The sequence below is a fragment of the Sceloporus occidentalis genome, unplaced genomic scaffold, assembly GCF_023333645.1.
Source record: "Sceloporus occidentalis isolate IW3139 unplaced genomic scaffold, rSceOcc1.0.p SCAF_1, whole genome shotgun sequence".
In the NCBI taxonomy this organism is placed as follows: Eukaryota; Metazoa; Chordata; class Lepidosauria; order Squamata; family Phrynosomatidae; genus Sceloporus; species Sceloporus occidentalis.
This window is the reverse complement of record NW_028316981.1, coordinates 176,336,686-176,355,824: the sequence shown is the minus strand read 5'-3', so window position 1 is coordinate 176,355,824 and position 19,139 is coordinate 176,336,686. Positions and strand designations below refer to the sequence as shown.

The 19,139-nt window shown below is 43.5% G+C and overlaps 1 protein-coding gene across 5 annotated transcripts in view; it reads left to right on the top strand.

Moving 5' to 3' along the window:
* Positions 1 to 19,139, top strand: part of SLC27A1 (solute carrier family 27 member 1) — a 40,339-nt gene that overhangs the window by 18,414 nt on the left and 2,786 nt on the right. For 4 of the 5 annotated variants that reach the window (XM_089483064.1, XM_089483091.1, XM_089483074.1 and 1 more), the window contains exons 3-12: positions 947 to 1,341; positions 3,991 to 4,152; positions 4,574 to 4,643; positions 6,652 to 6,743; positions 6,892 to 7,001; positions 9,982 to 10,191; positions 11,370 to 11,496; positions 12,274 to 12,411; positions 14,042 to 14,206; positions 18,677 to 18,823. In XM_089483064.1, coding sequence (XP_089339190.1) covers positions 947 to 1,341; positions 3,991 to 4,152; positions 4,574 to 4,643; positions 6,652 to 6,743; positions 6,892 to 7,001; positions 9,982 to 10,191; positions 11,370 to 11,496; positions 12,274 to 12,411; positions 14,042 to 14,206; positions 18,677 to 18,823 — 1,616 coding nt within the window. The remainder of the gene's footprint in view (positions 1 to 946; positions 1,342 to 3,990; positions 4,153 to 4,573; positions 4,644 to 6,651; positions 6,744 to 6,891; positions 7,002 to 9,981; positions 10,192 to 11,369; positions 11,497 to 12,273; positions 12,412 to 14,041; positions 14,207 to 18,676; positions 18,824 to 19,139) is intronic. The other variant, XM_089483099.1, reaches the window with a different exon arrangement.

The following is a 19,139-nucleotide window of genomic DNA, read 5'->3' as shown; positions in this document are numbered from 1 at the left end:
GATGTGCATGACACAGAGCTGGTTGCAGGCAGGGAGCCTGTGTGGGCAGCTCCTTTAGGCGGCAGCAATGATCTTAATTCTTGTGTCCTAAGTTTATAAAGAACCTAGTGAAGGATTTGGATTCCTAAAAACCAGTTTTCAGCCCTACTGTTGAAAATATTCTCCCTCACTCAGTATTATAGGCCTAGTGTTTTTGGTTGGCACATGTGGCACAGTAGGCAGTAGGAGAAAAAAATATTACCAGGGAAGTTCTACAGATCTCACTTCCCTTGTAATATTTTTTTCTCCTACTGCCTTTTTAGATGTATTTCTCCCTTCTTCACTGTATTGTACTTGACTGAAAACTTTTCTAGATTGCAATTTAAAACATAGAATTAAGAATGTAGTCTGCAACTTGAGCAACTATGCAGTTCACTAACAAAGAAGCCAGCATGGTGTGGTGGTTTGAGTGTTGGATTACAATTCTGGAGATCAATGTTCAGTTCTGCACTTGGCCATGAAATCCACTGGGTGAACTTGGGCAAATTGCATGTTATCATCCTCAGGGGAAGGCACCTCCTCTAAGCAAGTCTTGCCAAGAAAACCCCATGATAGGTTCACCTTAGGGTTGCCATAAGTTAGAACCAACTTGAAGCCACACAACATACACACACACTTGCAGAGTTTATTTTGAGCTTTATTTTTTGCCAATACTTGTGGCATCCTTTGTAAAATTTGCTTTGTTTACAGATATACAAACAGGGTGTAATAGTTTTAACACTGACTGGACATAATCCTCAGTGTAAGTCTGTCACAACAGAATAAGCTCTAAGCTCTTGAAGCAGTGTACTTGAAGTCAGACTCTGTGGACCATGAAAATCTAGTCACAGTTGTACCTTTTCCTCTTAGATTTGGAAGCATTAAGTTCTGTGCTAAATTAACTGAGATTTTCCTGTTATCATTGCAGGGGGCTGTCAGTGCTTCTACATGTCAAATATAAATTGTACTTTCACCGGAAAGCCAAGAGCAATGTCCCCAAGATATTTCAGGGTGTGGTCTGCAGACATCCTGACAAAGTGGCCTTGATCTATGAAGCTACTGATGACAAATGGACGTTCCGGCGTTTGGATGAGTATTCCAATATGGTAGCCAACTTCTTCTACCAGCAAGGCTTTCGTGTTGGTGATGTCATTGCTATCTTTATGGAAAGTCGACCTGAGTTTGTGGGCTTCTGGCTAGGAATGGCAAAAGTGGGCATAGAGGCTGCCCTCATCAACTTCAACTTGCGTCTTGATTCATTGACTTACTGCGTGAAAACCTCTGGGGCAAAAGCCATCATCTTTGGCGGTGAGCTTTCAGCAGGTGGGACTCTTGTATATTTAGATTATGATCCCCTTAGGCCAGGGATAAGCATGCTCTAGTTCAGGGGTAGGCAACCTTTTTGGGCCAGGGGCCGGGTTGCTGTCCCTCAGGCGACTGGGGGGCCGAAGCCGGGGGTGGAGCTTCCACCCTCCGGGGGCGGGGCCACATGCTGGGGTGGAGCTTCCACCCTCCGGGGGCCAGGCCTCTCCATCTTTGCAGGCCCCTGACAAGGCCCCAGGCCCTGTCAGAGGCCGGCAAAAAAGCCTCTTGGAGGACCCCAGTGACGGCACCGGGCCTCCTGGAGGCCTGCTGCCGCCGCCGGAGCCCTATTGAAGGGCACCACTGATGGCATCGGGCCTCCAGGAGGCCCGATGCTGCCACCAGAGCCCTGTTGGAGGGCGCCAGCGACGGCATCGGGCCTCCAGGAGGCCCGATGCGGCTGCCGGGGCCCTTGAATAGGGCTCCGACGGCTTCAGCGGGCCTTCCAGAGGCCCGATGCAGCCGTCGGAGCCCTATTCGAGGGCTCCGGCGGCCGCATCGGGCCTCCTGGAGGCCGAAGTCTCGCGCGACCTTCTTTGAGGTCGCGTGAGACTTCGCTGCCATTTGGGGCGAAAAAATGGCGGCGCCCAGAGCGGATTTTTGCTGCTCTGGGCGCCGCCATTTTTTCGCCCAAAATGGCGGCGCTCAGAGGTGAAGTCTCGCACAACCTCAAAGAAGGTCGCACGAGACTTTGGCGCCATTTTGGGCGAAAAAATGGTGGCGCCCAGCACGGCTTTTTGCCACTCTGGGCGCTGTCATTTTTTTGCCCGGTGGTGGCAGCGGCGGCGGCAGCGGCAACCGCCCCCGGGGGCCGCAAGGAAGGCCTCCGGGGGCTGGATCCGGCCCGCGAGACGGAGGTTGCCGACCCCTGCTCTAGTTCCTTCACCCAATTTTGTAGGCACCACTTCTGCTGTCCATTGGATTAAGCAGTATGGGTGTGGTAAAACACAACCATTATAAAACAAAGTGAGTGGGGAGCATGCTTTCTCTTAAATGGAGGATTTCTCCCTGGAAGCACAGTTCTCTTAACACATGCCATGTGCTTCACATACACGCTTTTTTTTACCATTGTGGAGAGAGTGGGATTTTTATTTCTAAATCTCTGTTGGCAAATTAGTGCATCGTTGTAAGAGAATAGTCTCTTCGTGTTCTGGAATGTTTGAAACTGCCTCCACTGTATTTAGGCAGGCTTTTAATGTAATAATCATGACAGGGTGCTTTTGTATGAGGTGTGTGTTTTAGTTATATTTTAATTTTTGTATGTTTTCAATGTTAATTTTGTATAGTTTTAATTGGATGAGTTTAACTGTTTTTAAATTTTACCGTAAAGTTTTTAAAAAATGTTTTATTTTGTGAGCTGCTTTGGATCCCTTTTTTGGGAGAAAGGTGGCGTAAAATTTACATAAATAAATAAATAATCCTTTCTGCTGCTGCCCTTAAGACAAAACTCCATCAGAGAAGACTGTGAACTTGTTAAGAAGAAGTATCTGAAAGCTGCTTTGTCTGTAACAAAACCATGTTATACCAATATTTCGCTTATTAAATTGGAAGATTTGTCATGGAATAGCTCATATCGAGACAGTGTCAATGCATACAGGTTTTTCCCCTCAGTGCCAGAAAAGGAGGTCAGTTCTACATGACTCATCTTGTGTGGACTAGAAGTTGTTCAGGGACCTATTGTGGATGGGAAATAAAAATGGCACATATAGATGTGCACAAAGGGTCGTTTTGAACTCTAGTCCTCCTGTCAATATTAACAGTAGCTTTGGTCTGGTACTGGTAGTGCAGTATGTTTTCTATTTATCTATTTATAAGAATGACATGTGTCCTTCAGTAAGAAGTCCCAGAGACAAGTACAACTAGCTAATTTGAAACAGTGAATACATAAAACTCCCCAAAAATTAAAATGGCTTTAGGATCAGGATACCTGATTCCATATGAGCCTATCCAGGTATTAAGATACTTACTGGAAGATGTGCTTACAGTATTGTATTCATCTTTATGGATACCATATCATTTCAGTCTTTATCAAATAGCTTCAGGAAGTTGTATATCTGAAACGTGATGTATAAATGCCTGAAGTTAATAAATCAACCAGGAACAGCATTTTTTAAATAGCCATAATATCCAACATTGTTGTAGTGATATTAGCCACTCAAAAGGATCCCTGTTGTAGAATATATTTGTAAAGTATCCTCTCTCACACACATGATAGATTTGTGCGCACGTAGCCTTGCAGCAGTGGATAGTCTGCTCTATGTTTGTGTGTGTGCCACATACCTTGCTTTAAAAATAAGAAAGTTACTAGCATGAGAGTAAAAAGTATTTTTAAAAGGCAGAAAGATTCCAAGGCAATGCCATGGGAGATGATACTGGGTATGGTCTAACTGTAATTAGCTTGCATCTTTGGTTGTGCACAGCTAGTATAATTTGCATATTCATAATTGTTTATGTGGTAAATTTCACAGTTAGAGTTTGTTATATTGAAACAAGCAAATGCCAGCCATTTACAATTTAGCATCAGCTTCAAATAATATTCTGAAAACTCAGTGACTTGGATGCTTATCATGCTGAGATTCTTGTAACAAAAGACTGTTTTGGGTGTTGCAGCTATATCTGAAGTGAATGGAGGACTGGGGAAAAACATGGTCAAGTTCTGTTCTGGAGACTTCAGACCTGAATCCCTCCCTCCAGACACCAAGCACTTGGATCCTCTTCTTGCCAAGGCATCAAAATCGCCTCCAGCTCAGGTTCCAGCCAAGGGATTAGATGGTATGTTTTCTTGCAAACATATGCTTGTGTGAGCCATAGATTTGCCCGCAGGGCCCATTAACATGCCAGCAGTTTCTCTGCTTTTCCTTGATTTGTGATGGAGGCACAGGTGTTGTGTGACCTGTCTACCAGGTTCATGTTACTGGGTATTTGGTATCTGGCCTAGTTCCAGGCAGAAGTGGGGACTAAATGATTGTACCCTCAGGCCTGTGCACATGGTTCAAAGCAAAGCTGCCTCTGATGACTTGGACTGTGGGAAACTGCAGGTAAGTGGCTTGTGGGCACAGAGTCACTTTTCTTTATTGTTCTGTGTTATGCCTCTAGAGTAGCCATCTGAAATGGTTAGATTGCCATGGCGGAGAGAAATAAAAAAGAAACTAAACCTTTAGCTCATTCCTTGTTTTTGTCTTCTCCCCCCTAGATCGACTGTTCTACATCTATACTTCTGGCACAACTGGAATGCCAAAGGCTGCCATCGTGGTACACAGCAGGTAAGGAGCATCAGTGCATCTGTCCTTGAAACTTGGTCTTCACTTGCTCATATTCAGGATAGTTTTCATTTTTGAAAACTCTTATCAAGTGCACAGATATTAAAGAGATGCTACTGGACACTGGATTATGGGGCCCTTCTCTTTGAAGTTGTCATCTAGCAGGAAGACTTACTGCTTCCACTCTGTCTCTTGGAAAGGTTGTGAGCAAGGAGGAGCAAGCAAAATGAAGGTTGTTCAGGCTCCTGAGGAGGTTGTGTAAATTGTATTGGGGTGCCTACCTAAGATGTGCATCTTTTCTTCCTATTATGAAATAATGCCATTGTAGTAAATTATGTAGGTCTCCATTTAGTCACCCCTGCACCCCACTGTATGACAGCACGGAGGAAGAGCAGTAGTGTACCTAGAAAAGCTTATTTACTGCCCTGGACCCAATGTCATGGGCATAGTAAAGTGAACAGTGATTGAGATTTTGTAGGGTGCAGCTATTTTGAGCTTGCACCTACAGGCATATATTTCTGATAACTGTAATTTTGAAAAGATCTTGGTAGAGCTGTGGACAGAGGAAAGAAGTGCCATTGTAATGAGAGTTGGAAAGGAATTGTGATAGAGAGCATGAGAGGACTTGCACTGGAAAAGCCTATCTGGTCTGTTATTCTATTCCAGAGCAGCCAGCCAGATATCTCGAGGGGTCCTTCACATGTGCAGTAACACCCACTTGCTCATGTTCTCCAGCAGCTAGAATTGAGAAGTGCCCTGATTCATGATATAGGAGATAATATAAAGCCAACATAGTGATGAGTAGTTCTTGCAAGTACAGTGCGCCCGCGTCATACGCGGGCACATTATACACTGCTTTCAGCAGGAAGAAGCAGCGGCGGGAGGCGGAAGGAACAATGGCTTATGTGCACCCATGGCGTACGTGCGCCACCATGAGCATGAGGGCTAAATAATGGGGCTCAAGCATACACGCAATTTCTTTTATGCAGGGGGGTCTGGAACGGATCCCCCGTGTAAAAGAAGGGACCACTGTATTAGCCTCCATAAATGTGTCTTTTAAAGTTGTCCAGGTTGGTGGCAATTGCTACATCTTCCAACAAAGTTCATAGTTTACATGTTGCTTCCTTTTCTCTGTTCTGAATCTCTCATACCTGGCTTCATTGCAAGACATGACTGTGTCTTTCAGGGAGAAAAACTTATTTATTTATTTTATTTAGGTATTTATATCCCGTCCTTCAGCCCTAATGGCTCTCAGGGCGGCTTACAATATTATTTTTAATCAGACAGTTCCCTGCCCTCAGGCTTACAATCTAAAACTTCTTGCTATCCACTTCCTCCAGGTGGTGGATAATTTTATAGACTTCTGTCATGTTCTCCCTCTACCCAACTTATTTCTGAGATAAACAATCCATAATGTTGTAACTTGGATTTCTCAAGCACACCATTTTGACTGTGCTTTTCCAACTCTGATAGTTTGATTGTTGTCTGCAGTCTCCTTTTCGGAGAGAAAGGAATAAACACTAAAGCTCTTAGCATCAGCAGGCGGCAAAATAAATAGGTGAAAAGTTAAAGCTGCAGATGGACCAAGCAGAAATGACCCTCCTTAAAAAAAATTAAATACATTCTGAAGATGTTAGCTATTGTGATAGGGCTGCTTAAGATAACTTAATCCCTCACATCACTATGGTGCCATTATAGAGCTTAGGGGAATCTTTTGTAAAGCAATCACACAGCGGTTTTCTGTGTGAAGTCATTGTGTGAGTTTAAGTCCATCATTCAGCTTCTTCTGAGAGCTATTCATGAATATAAATCTAGGATCTTGTTGACAGTCTTTGTGCAATGTCACAGGCATGTGTTTGTGACATTGAAGCAGAAGTTGTGTTTATGTCAGCTGACTGTTGGTCCTTGTTTCTGCAAAAGACATGCTTTCATCAAATAATAGCTTTCATCTAGTAATAGCCAGGAGGAATTATGTGGCCTACCTTGAAATTTGTTCTTTATTTCCTTGTAGGTACTACCGAATAGCAGCTTTTGGTTATTATGCCTACAAAATGACCCCTCAGGACATAATCTATAACTGCCTACCACTGTATCACTCAGCAGGTAGGCAGGAATGGTTGCTGGTTCTTTCAGGATGGAGGCTGGCTCTAGCATGCTAGCGGCTCTCTGCCATTGAAAGATTTTGGTTTCCCCTCTGGATCACAGTAAACCTGACATACTAAAAGACTTTCTCTTTCTTTCTTTCTCTTAGGGAACATCATGGGTGTTGGCCAGTGTGTGATCCATGGCCTGACTGTAGTGATTAGGAAGAAATTCTCCGCCAGTCGCTTCTGGGATGACTGTGTGAAGTACAAGTGCACAGTAAGGAGGGCCCTGAACTGCTTGTAGGCACCACAGTTTGTAGGAGGTGGGAGCAAATATATTTGTGGGTAGGCTGTACTTGGAAAGACAGCTGCAGGTTACAAAGTTTAAGAAGACCATTTGACATACTGCAGCATGGTGGGGTGAGGGCCCTAAATCAGAAATTATCTTCTGGCAGTTCCAACATAAAATTTTATTAGGGTTATACCACATACTGTGTTTGTGTTAGCTTCTTATCCATAGGTGCCTCACCTGGATGGGAGATATGAAAGCCGGGTCAGTCATTTAACAGTATTTGGTGCTGAAGCATTAAATTCTGTGAATGCTCCTGAGAGCCAAACAGCATATTCCTTGTCAAGAGGTCTATGATGTGGAAAATTCAGAGACAATCTAGTGCTATTGAAACCTAGTGGAACTATGTGTGGATAGGCATGCATGTGCAAATGTTAACATAGGGGCTATGCAGGCTGCCCCTTTTTTCAGCCAGATCGGGGCCATGGTGCCGGATACAGTGCCGGAGGAGCGCCGTGACGTTGCACCCCGTGTGGAGTGGCACGCGGCATCATGGCACCCTGGGGTGTAGCCAGGGTGTGCATTGTGGAGATGCTACGCCCTGACTTCACCCCCCAGCCAGCCCAAAGTGCTGGTCAGAAGAGCCCCATATTGAATTAGTTACCCATACACACTCTCTCTCTCTCTCACACACACACGGATATATATATATATATATATATATATATATATATATATATATATATCTCACCAAGATATGTTGATGGCTATGGGGGGAAAACTCAAATGTGCTCTCCCTGGTCCTGTATCCCAGTGTATCCTGGCCTGTAGTGTAAAATGATCTGTTTCCTCTCACTCTGCCGCTCTGTGTCACTCAAGGATCTGCTACGTGAGGCAGCCACTGCACCAACACAACTTTTCTCTGAACAGAGATGACCTGTCAGCTTTCTCTTATCCTTTGGAAGTCTGGTATTGAGTTCAGCTGACTACAGAGCTGTGTGCCTGTCTGTGATCTGATAGTGTATTTTGGTTCAGCCTGCCAGCTGTACTGCAAAGGGATATTCCAGCTGTGAATCCCTTGACTTTTTTACCTCCCATTGCAGCCATGGCTATTTTGGGTAACACAGAGAGGCTGAAGGAGTGAGAAAATCAATCTCTTCCCTGGCACCCTTGCTGAGTGTCATGCGTGAACCTAATCAAAGAAGGAACTGGATTGATTTCTCCGCTCCCCCATTGCATTGGGAAGGTTGAATCAAGAATAAATTCCTCAGGTTGACCTTTACTTGCTACTTGTTTGCAGTGCTGGGTTTTGCTTCCTTTTTGAAAAGCCTGACTACGACTGAAATACTGTGAACACTTATTTGATAGCAAACCCTATTACACAAAGGTGGTTGCTTCTCAGTAAACATACTGAGTTAGGCTATCTCAGTTTCTTGTCATGGCATGTAAAAATTGCATCCAGACAATGATACAGTTGTTTTCAATTTAGATGGGAAGCTAGGCTAGCAACAATTTTTGTAGTCCAAGTAGCATATGGGGACAACTTCAGGGCTGTGATATACCCTCTCATGACTATGCTGTAAGAGATTTCACGTGGATAGAGGAGATCCTTTATTTGAAAATGTTTTTAGAGTTGTGCAAGTAGTATTTACTCTTCCTGTTTACACCTCTTATTTTTCCAACAGGAAAGCCACATCCTAGGGCTATATCTCAGAGGCTGTGTAGACAGGCCCTAAGGGGTGGCGGGATGTCGCCCCTTTCCTAGATGGATTGGAGCTGCAGGAACCGCAGGCCACAGCCCCAATCTGGCCTTTCCAGGGCACAAAAAGGAGCCACAAAAAGTGGGTCATTTTTTGCGCCATGGAAAAGGCACCATAGCCGCTGGCTCTGCGGCTTTTTGGTACTCCTTTGGTGCAGCACATGTACACGCTGCACCAAAAGAGTGCCATGACGCCTCCTGCTGTGTAGTGGGACACGTGGCATCATGCCGGCATGGGTGCAGAGTCGGAGTGCGCAGTGTGCAGTCACCTTGCCTCCACTCCACCCCGATGCCAGCATTTATTGCCAGTCTGTACAGCCCCTCAGTTTTAAAAAATCATATTATTTATTTATATACATAAATATACAGTTCTGAATAAGAAAGTATTCTTGGTTCTGAAATGTTGCATGGAAGTATTACAGTAGGCCTTCTGCACGAGAGAGAGAGAGAGAGAGATCAGGCATTGCCATATTAACAGAGATTTAAAAGATGGTAGTTATCCCCCAATGTAGATGCCTAGATTACTTTTATTTTATTTTAAATTGCTGTGTAATGAATCAGGGTACACTTATAATACTTTCAAATACTTTAAATAACCCTTTCCCTGCTTATTATTCAGATAATTTGGAATTTAATGTACATGATCCTTCACCATGGTTTATTTTGGCTGGGTTCAATGGAAGTTGCAGCCCAAAATATCAGAGGGGTAGTAGGTTTAAGAAGACAGTTTTTATTTTTATTTTTTAAATAGTAGCATTTTATTATCTGAGTTAAATTCCCATAATAAGCCAGGCAGCAATTATGGACTAATGGCCTATATAGCATTTGGCATACCAGCACCTGAATTTTTGTACCTTAGTTCCCATTATCTCCTACTGTTAATCATATTGGGTTGGCTCACCTGGGAGGGGAAATCTAAAATATTTGCAGGAACAAAAATTCCCCATTAATAGTAACATTTTTCAAGTTATAAAAGTAGTTTTGATACTCAGATGCTCACTTTGTTACAAGACACATGCAGAGAGAGAGAGAGAAAGAGAAAGAAAATGTGTCCATTTTTTCCCTGAAAGCAAAAGGTAATAAGAGAGATTTTCTTTCCTCACTTCTTAAAAATAATTGGAAATGTTTCCATCCAGTTTTCTTCAGATCTAGTTTTCTTCAGATGTTACCAAACGACTTTCTCAAATTAATTTGTCTTGCTTTTCACAGATTATCCAATATATTGGAGAGATCTGCAGGTACCTATTGAACCAACCAGTGCGGGAGGCAGAAACACAGCACCATTTACGGCTGGCAATAGGAAATGGCTTGAGACCCACTATATGGGAAGATTTCACTCAGCGCTTCCGAATTAAACAGATTGGGGAATTTTATGGGGCTACGGAGTGTAACTGCAGCATTGCTAATCTGGATGGAAAGGTACATTAAGGGGCTACCATGACCATTTATGTTTTAGAGTGTAGTTTTATGGATTTCAGTTCATTAATCTGTTTGGGCAAATTGTGATCTGTTAAAGAGACTGGACAGTGTCCAGTTCGCCTGTTGCATATAATTTGCCGAGTCAAATTTTTGCACTCTTGTGTGTTTTCCCAATTTTGAAAGTGTGTTAATTTGGGAATACCTCTCTGCAGCCACCTTTGTCTGCCCCCACCCCCCCTTTCTCTCTGTGTGTGTGTTGTAACAGGACAGCTGCTACTCAGTTTTTAACATTGAGGGAGATACAAAAAGTCTTACCAATTTGCTCTAGCTGTGGAGCATGCAGTAAGAGGAAGGTGAAATGATTTAAGTCACTGAAGAAGTAATTGGATTAGTTGACAAATCCCTTCACAGAGTAGGTCACTATGAGGTGTGACAGCATGGAAGGTGCTGAGCGTGGAAGGGATCAGTTCTAGCATGTTTTGCTTGCCACCAGGTCATTGTTTTGAATCCTGATAGGTATAGGGCTTTATTCTTTCTTTTATAGTCTACTACAAGTGGGGCTGTCAACACATTTTAGGAGCATATCCCCATCCCTGGAAAGAAATGTTCTGATTCAGGGCTTCTGCTGGCTTGGAGTAAGAACCTTGTAGCATTGTTCAGGAGGTACAGTTTCAGGAATGGGGACCTCTCTCCTCAGGGCCTTTCCTGTTTTGTAACACTGAGATTTTGTCCTGAACCTGAACATTCTGTTGACATATAATAATTGGGACGGAGAGGTGTACCAAAGAATGAAAGAGGGAAATTTTATCCTTTTTATATTCTTGCTTCCTCAACATCTTTGTATAGTTAAGGAAATGAAGGCAGTTTAAAAATATCCCTCACAGCACATATTACCTCCTAATCTGCATGGCACATATTCTCCCACTGCCTCGAAACACTTTAATACCCCACTTCACAATATTTGCTATAACCTGTCAACTTGTGCATTCCAAACCCCTCTTTTGCATGCTTTTTAGTTTCCCTTTTGTTCTTGTTTACTCAACACCTCAGCATTCTGTATATCTTGAATGCTCACAGACCCTTGTCCTGGAGGATAGTATATATGTATATAGAGAATTATATGGATCATAGCAAACAATTTGTTCTTTTAAAGTAAACTTTGCTCTTTCTTTTGGCAGGTTGGTGCCTGTGGCTTCAACAGCCGGATTTTACCAAATGTATATCCTATCCGACTGGTGAAAGTAAATGAAGATACCATGGAACTGATTCGGGATTCAAATGGGCTCTGTATCTCCTGTCGTCCAGGTAAATACACAGTGAGTGCCATGTACGTCATACCTTGCCTGTAATTGTGTCTTGTGTGGTTTTCTTGCATGAAAGCTTGAATTTTGTTGCAAGCATACTTGATGCCATTAAACAGGTGGATAATTACACTGTTAGTTATGCTGTTTTTAATCTATGGTTTTAACTTGGAAGGGAATTTGCAGCATTGCATGTGTCTCACTTCACTATAGACTCCTTTCTAAATTCATCCATTTAACTTCACCCAGCAGTCATGGGAATGTAAGATATTTTTTTACAAAGTCAAACCACTAGTCTGGGTAAGTTACTTGGTGATTTCTCCAGCCTTATTTGAGGATTGAATCTGGGGTCTCCTGAATACAAAGCATATGCTTTGTCACTGAGCTGTAGCCCTTTCCCACAATTGCACTTTCTTTCACCAACTCTCTTATCAATGTGCTGCATCCAAAATATCTATTTACAGCTATGTCATTGTACAAATTCAGCTTGTAGTTGAACTCATTCCCACAGAAGGGAGAAGGAGGAAAACTGTTTCTGTAAGGGAACTGCCCAAAGGTTACTGGTGGACAAAGCTGAATTGAAATGAAAATGTGACAAGCATTCAGGGCCTAAACACAGCTGTATGTGACAATATCCATTTTTCAATTTTTCAGTTCAAATGTGGTAGAGATGATAAGTGATATAACCAAAACCTATCCATCTAGCCACAAATTTTCTTATAGCAGTAAATATGATCATGATTGATTATTCTCTCAGGAATTCTTTCTCTTTCTCTTTCAGGAGAGCCAGGCCTGCTTGTGGGCCGAATAAACCAGGAGGACCCCTTGCGTAGGTTTGACGGTTATGTCAATGAGAATGCAACTAACAAGAAAATAGCCTACAATGTCTTCCAGAAAGGGGACCAGGCCTACCTTTCAGGTATTCCTCTTTAGTCAGTTGTCTTGATTCTCAGTGGATAAAGACAGTACAAGCTGTGGTCTACAAGATACTGTAATTCTCCCTCAGACTAAGTATACCAAGGCCCGGAACAGATGGCTAGGAAGGAGTGGCTGGAAGCTATTTCGGTCCTGATTGGGCTGGGACTGGGGTGACCACATGGCCCACTCCTGAAGTGGGCTGCCACTGCAGTCCCAAGCTGCTCTGGCGAGGGGTTAATCTAAATCAACTCCCCTTTAGACTGGCTTTTGCCAGCTTCCAACCACTTGGGGATATGTGTCATCTAAACACCCCCCCCCAAAGTGTCTGGAAGTCACCTTATTTGGCCCATGTGTTTTGGGCCTAAGACCCCCAAATCGCCCAAGTGCTAATATTTTTCCTTGAGCACAGCCCCATGATGACAGCCAAGTGGAGCAAGAAACATCTGATCCAGCATTATTGTAGTTAAAAATGCTGCTTCCAAGTAGTGTTTTGTGTAGGTGTGACAGTTGAAAAGCACCATTCACTTTACATAACTTGGCTCTTTGATGTGGGGAGGAGCAGAATAACAATTAATCATGTAGTTTCTTCTCTAGAGCTTTATCACTTCATGTGCAGCTAGTTTCCATCGAATGTAGTGGTCATTCTTTGTTTGGTTAACTATAACTATAGATCTGGGGTGGGCAAAGTGTCATGTTGCCCACTCCAGGGCCATTTTTATGGCCTTCCAGGCCCCTTAGGAGGTTAAAAAAAATTCAAATGTTATTTTCTGTTTTTAAAAATTTGCTACAGAGTACCCCCCCCCCCCAGCCCTGAAGGGATGTGGAAGACATTTCCACCATGTTGTGAGGCCCACTCAGCCAAAGTTTGGCAAAAAAAAAAAAAAGTTTGCAAAATGTTGACAAGACAATCTTTTATTTAAAAAAGTTTTAAAAAAAGTTGACAATTATTTTTGTCCCCAAATGAACTTTAAGAAGTGTAGGGGAAATTTTCCCCACATTATGAGCCCAAGAGAAGCCTTTAAAAAAAAAGAAAAAAGAAGTGAAAAAGTCTTTTAAAAGTATTTTAAAAAGACCTCTCCTGGACCTAAAATGGCCCAAGAAGGCCCCCAAAACATGCTGAAATTGGCCTCTTATTCCCTAGAAGGTATTTGGAGACAAAAAACTTGGTGCGCTTTTTTTGCAGGAGCAAAAAAACTCCAAAATCTCCTGCAGGGAGGCTAATGTGGCCCACCCTATCCTTCTGCTGTTGCCTTCTGCTGGACCATATGAGTAGATGCCTTTCTGTCATGTACAGAACAGATTCCTGTTTGTTCTTGAGCCTTCCATGTGTTCTACATGGGTAGAAGATGTGTGATCCTTTAGTTACCTTCTAACAGTGGCTCCCATAAGCCATAGCCAGCATAGCCAGTGGTGTGAAATGCTGGGAGTTGTAGTCCAACAATTTCTGGAGCGCTGCACTTTGCTCTCCTCTGTATTGGTGAACACAGAGCAATATGATTATTTTACTGTAGTCTCCAGGTGCAACCCCCTCACCCCATTGGAAGGTACAGCTTTGTAAAAGTATAGGCCATAAGATTCCCTGATTTAAAGATGAATTCACTGAATATTGAGGACCATCTGCTTCCTTGTAGGAGATGTACTAGTGATGGATGAGCTTGGTTACATGTACTTCAAAGACCGGAGTGGAGACACATTCCGGTGGCGGGGGGAGAATGTCTCCACCACTGAGGTTGAGGGAATCCTGAGCCACCTTCTCAGCAAGACGGATGTTGCAGTGTATGGAGTGGAGGTACCAGGTAATTTGAACTCTTGCTTTTAGGATTTAGAAATGGGCAGGGGTGGCTGTTAATAGGTATGCCTGGTCTCAAAACTAGCTGTTGCTTCTGGGTTTGAGATCCTGCAAGCAGCCTTACGAGAAGGAAAAATTAACTCTACAGTAACATGGTATGTCAGGAAGATGACATAAGTACACGTCACATAGCAAAACAGCCCGTTTTTAATCACGCAATTTGTCAGTCCATATTTAAAATATAATTATGGGACTGGAACATCACATTCACATTACCTGATAACAGGCGTATTAAAAAAAGGATCTGATATTAGCTCTAGGAACAATCCCTGCTTGAATTATTGGGGATCTAGTTACTTATTGTGGACCAATGTATCAGTAGGTCTAAGTGACAGTTTTCTCTCTATGGATCTCCTAAAGAATTCAGGCTCCACATTCAACATCTCTTTACATCTTTTGAAAACAAGAAACTTCTCACCAGCCAAGCCTAGGTGATGATACATTATGGATGCTAAATGCTTCATCTTTTCTTGCCTCTTGATTTAAAAAAATGGTTGAACAAATGCGTTTGACATGGTCTCTCTTATGAGCTAAGCTCACCTGAGGCTTGATGAGGTCACTGCCCTATTTACATAAGTTTCAGGAAAGATATTCAATGTTTCAAAATCTAGTATGGGGTGGACAACTGCCAGGGGTTTCAGGGCTGTGTTGGCCTCCTTCAGGACCACAGAGGGCCTCAATCTCCCATGTGCCCACATCATATTTTTTATATTTTAAGCTAACAATATATTTACTAAAATTGGCCAGCAAACCTTTTGGTGAAGCAAGTAGTTTCACTGCTTTTAAGCCTCCATGACCTGTTTAAGAAGAGGGCTTTATTTAATTAGGAAGTAAACCCAGAATTTTGCTTTTATGTCCTGGATAAAAGGTTATTTTCAGTAAGAACAAACTAAAAAATAAATATTGAGGGCCTTTGAAGCAGCATGCAGCTTGTGGGTCATACTTGGCTCATGTATGGTCTCATAGACAGGAAAGACTCCTACATTGACATATTTCACAAAACATCCTGAAGTTTTTAAAGGTTTCCCATTCTGTTTTGTTGTTTTGTATTCACATTCTTTGTGTTCATGGATTTAGCTCTGGGTTAGAGACTTAGGCGGGATACAGACGGGCAAAAAGGGGTGTATTCATGACGTCATGAAGGTAGAGCCTTCAGACGGGCCTTACCTGAATGCCGCCATGAACACGCCCCCCGCACGCCCCAAGCGGGAAGAAGCGGCATTAAAAAGGTGCTGCTTTTCTCCGCTTCTTTTCCGTTTGATGCGCAGCTGCGCAGCTCCGTCTGTAAGCTGCTGCACCGGTACGCCAGAATTGCTACGCCGCTAATTTAAGTTGCCCATTTAAAAGCTCCGAGTCAGCTGCGTCGCATAATGAGTCGGGGTCCTGGAACATGCGCAGTTTGCAGTCAGGCTTTAATTGTAGCGTCAGCTGCCATGCAGGTGTGGAAGCTGCAGCACAGCTGCAGCACATTTTAAGACTCCTAACCCTAACCCTAACCCTAACCCTAGAGCAACATGTACGCATGCGCTGCTTGGAAAGTTTGGACTTTAAAGTGAGCCCCTACACACATTCCTGTGCCATTTTCACCTAACAATAAAAACCACTAAAACTGTAAATATTTACATATATACAAGGGAGGTGATGGGGTATGGCAGGGGGACAGCGGTGGCAGCGGCGACAGCTGTGGCTGTGCATTGCAGATTCAGCAGGAGCGCGGGGACCAAAGGAGAGGAGGCATCCATGATGCTGGTGACACTGGCAAAGTGCAAGAGGACAAGGATGCCAACACCAGCTGATCACCAGCTGGCAGGAGACTACCATTGTTCTTGGGCAGAGCGGGGGGAAAAGTTTTAAAGGGGCTTGGGCACTTTAAATGTGCACATAGGCTTTCTGCCGCCGCTGCTTAGCGCTGCAGCTGCGCATCCGCCAGCCGGCAAAGGAAAAAAAAAGCCCCGTTTTTGGCCGCCCGTGAGGAAGCTGCCTCTCTCTTTGCAGCGTCCTCCGAGGCGGCGGTTTGGAAACTGCGGGTCAGAAACGGCCCCAGGTGAGGCGTCTTCACTGCCCCCCATGTGGAAGCCCCATCTCCTGAGCCACGCCCCCGGGGCGGGCGGTCTGGAGGCCCGTATTCAGCAGAATACACCTCCAAGACGTCTTCCCCTGCCCGTCTGTATCCCGCCTTAGAGAAGTGGAAGGGCAGATGTTTATCTGGACAAAGATGGAAGAGGCAGGAAGGAACAATATATTAAACAAGATGGAGGACTTATTTTTCTGGTTTAAGAGAAAAGTGGTCTGGTGCTTCCAGGCCAGATGCTGTTGCTCTGCCTTGAAGCTACCCAATTCTTGAAAAGTTGTTGCTATCTCTGGATGCTTCCAACTTTACATGTTGTTTTCTTGTTGTTGTGTGCCTTCAAATTGTTTCCAACTTGCGGCAACCCTAAGGCAATCATGGAGGGGTGGGATTTTGGTAAGAATTTGTTCAGACAAGGTTTGCCATTGCCTTCCCTTGAGGCTGAGATCATGCAATTTGCCCAAGGTCACCCAGAGGATTTCATGGCCAAGCTGAAATGTAACTTCTTGCCACTGGTGCCTGATGTAACCATCAAGAGGCCAATAATGTATGTGTGTACACTTCTAGTGACCCAAACACATTTATATAAAAGTGGCTGTAAGTTTCTCTGGGCATTAGTCTTTTCGAATGAGAAATTTGAACTTATTCTGAGTTCTGTGGAATGTGGGAGGATTCAAGGAAAATAGGTATTGTAAACAAACTCAAAATAAATAAGAAAATTACTACTGGAGAATGAACAAAGAGACGCTCTGATGCACAGTGTTCTCAGACAGTCTTAAGTTGTATTCGTATTTCTATTGCGTGAGTGCAGCTAGACGGCTCTAATTCAAAAGTATCAATACCAGATTGCCCATGAAGACACACATGTCGGATTCTGGTTTGGGACTGATAAATTCCTAGCTGTTTTTACCTAGTTTATCTATACCAAGATGTCTGTTCTCAAGAGCTGGGAGAATAGAAAGAGAAACTTCCTTACACAGAAGGGGAGGGTGTAGGATTGAAAGGGGTATGGGGAGTGAAGTAGACGATTTACAGGCACCATGGTGTAGTGGTTTGAGCCTTGGGCTGTGACTCTGTAGACCAGGTTGTAATCCCTACTCGGCCATGGGAACCCACTGGGTGACCTTGGATAACTCACATTCTCTCAGCCTCAGAGGAAGGCAATGGCAAACCCCTCTGAACAAATCTGGCCAAGAAAACCCCATGATAGGTTTGTTTTAGGGTTGCCAGAAATCTCAAATGAGTTGCAGGCACAAAGTAACAACAGCAACAACAGGTACCAAAAGCATCCACACTTTACTCTGCCCTGCCTAAATGGTATTCTAGCCTTTTCATCAGGCCTAAAGACTTTGTGTTGATATTTTAAGAAAAGAAAAAGTTAAGATTTTCAGGACACTGAATTTTGAAGCCAGGGTGTCAAATTTTATATTTAATCAGCAACCCCACAGAGATGTGAAGTGCTGCAGGCTGCCAGAGGACTTCTCTTGGTTGCTCTCAGTGGGGCAGCTGGGGTTTCTGGAATGAATTCTTAGAACAGAACACAAACCATGCTTTCTGCTGAGTCACTGAAGAATAGCTGTTGACCTAAATGAAAGGCTGAGAGCAAATTGTTAAGCAAGCAAGAAGGCATCAGTATCTCTTGACTTGAGAAAATGTTCTACTGGGTGCCCATCAGCTGCTACCTGAGCCTCTGGGTTTTATCTATTTTCTTATTCTAAAAATATATTTATCCCACTTTGCAGCCAATAACAGTTTCCAAAATGGGGTTGCAGCCATTAGTATTCAGTTCACAAAGCTGCTGGGGAAATGGGCACTGTGTATAAATGAAAATAATGCACACACCCTGCACATTCAGACTAAAAGACTGGAAGAGACACAAGGGAAAGAATGGGAGGAAAGGAAGAGAGGCGAGATCATTTTGACAATGGGGCAAGTTGTAAAAAGCAGTCACATCAATTTAGTGTTGGGCAAGTGTCCCTTTGCTATTGTGTTTGCTGAGAGGATGAGTTACAATGACCAAATGGTTCTCTAGCTTTTGACAGGAGTAAGGGTGACCTTTGCTATGCAGCTACAGGACAACTGATACTTGGGAAGATTCCTTTCTGGTGAGAAGGCGGGGGGGACATGGTCCCTTCAGCTGCTTGTTATTTGCTTCCTTGGCTGGTGATTGAAACCAAGCTCTTTTTAAGCCCTTAAGATTTGACCCTGAGAGAGCAAGCTGTTACTTGGTTGATATCCAACTGTGGGTTTTCACAAATTCAGAGCTTGTTGCCTCTTTGTGTGTGCCAAAATGGGATGGTAAGAGTGTGTTCCTTTCCTTACCTCTGATGCTTTTGCTTTAAATTCCAGGAGTGGAAGGCAAGGCTGGAATGGCAGCCATTGCTGATCCAGAAGCCAAGCTGAACCCTAATGTGCTGTACTTGGAGATGCAGAAAGTGCTCCCCCCTTATGCACGGCCCATCTTCCTCCGACTCCTGCCACAGGTTGATACCACAGGTAATGGCAGATCAGCAGCAAATCCTCTGTTGTCACACATCTTAGGAAAAATTAAGTCACCAATAGTTTCCAGTTGGTTATAACACACTGTAATACTATATCTTAGTAAAGAATGTCCCAGAATTACTTGATCCTTATATCAATTCCCTATTAAGCTGAGGCAGAAGTGAAGGCAAAGCAGAAGATGCTTCCTCTCAAGAGATCTGGAAAGCAATTTGAACATCCTGTTGCTTTCTTTAAAAAATTGCATATTCATATGCAGTATCAAAACACTGTATCTAATAGCACAAGGGTACAAGTTAAAACACCATTCCAA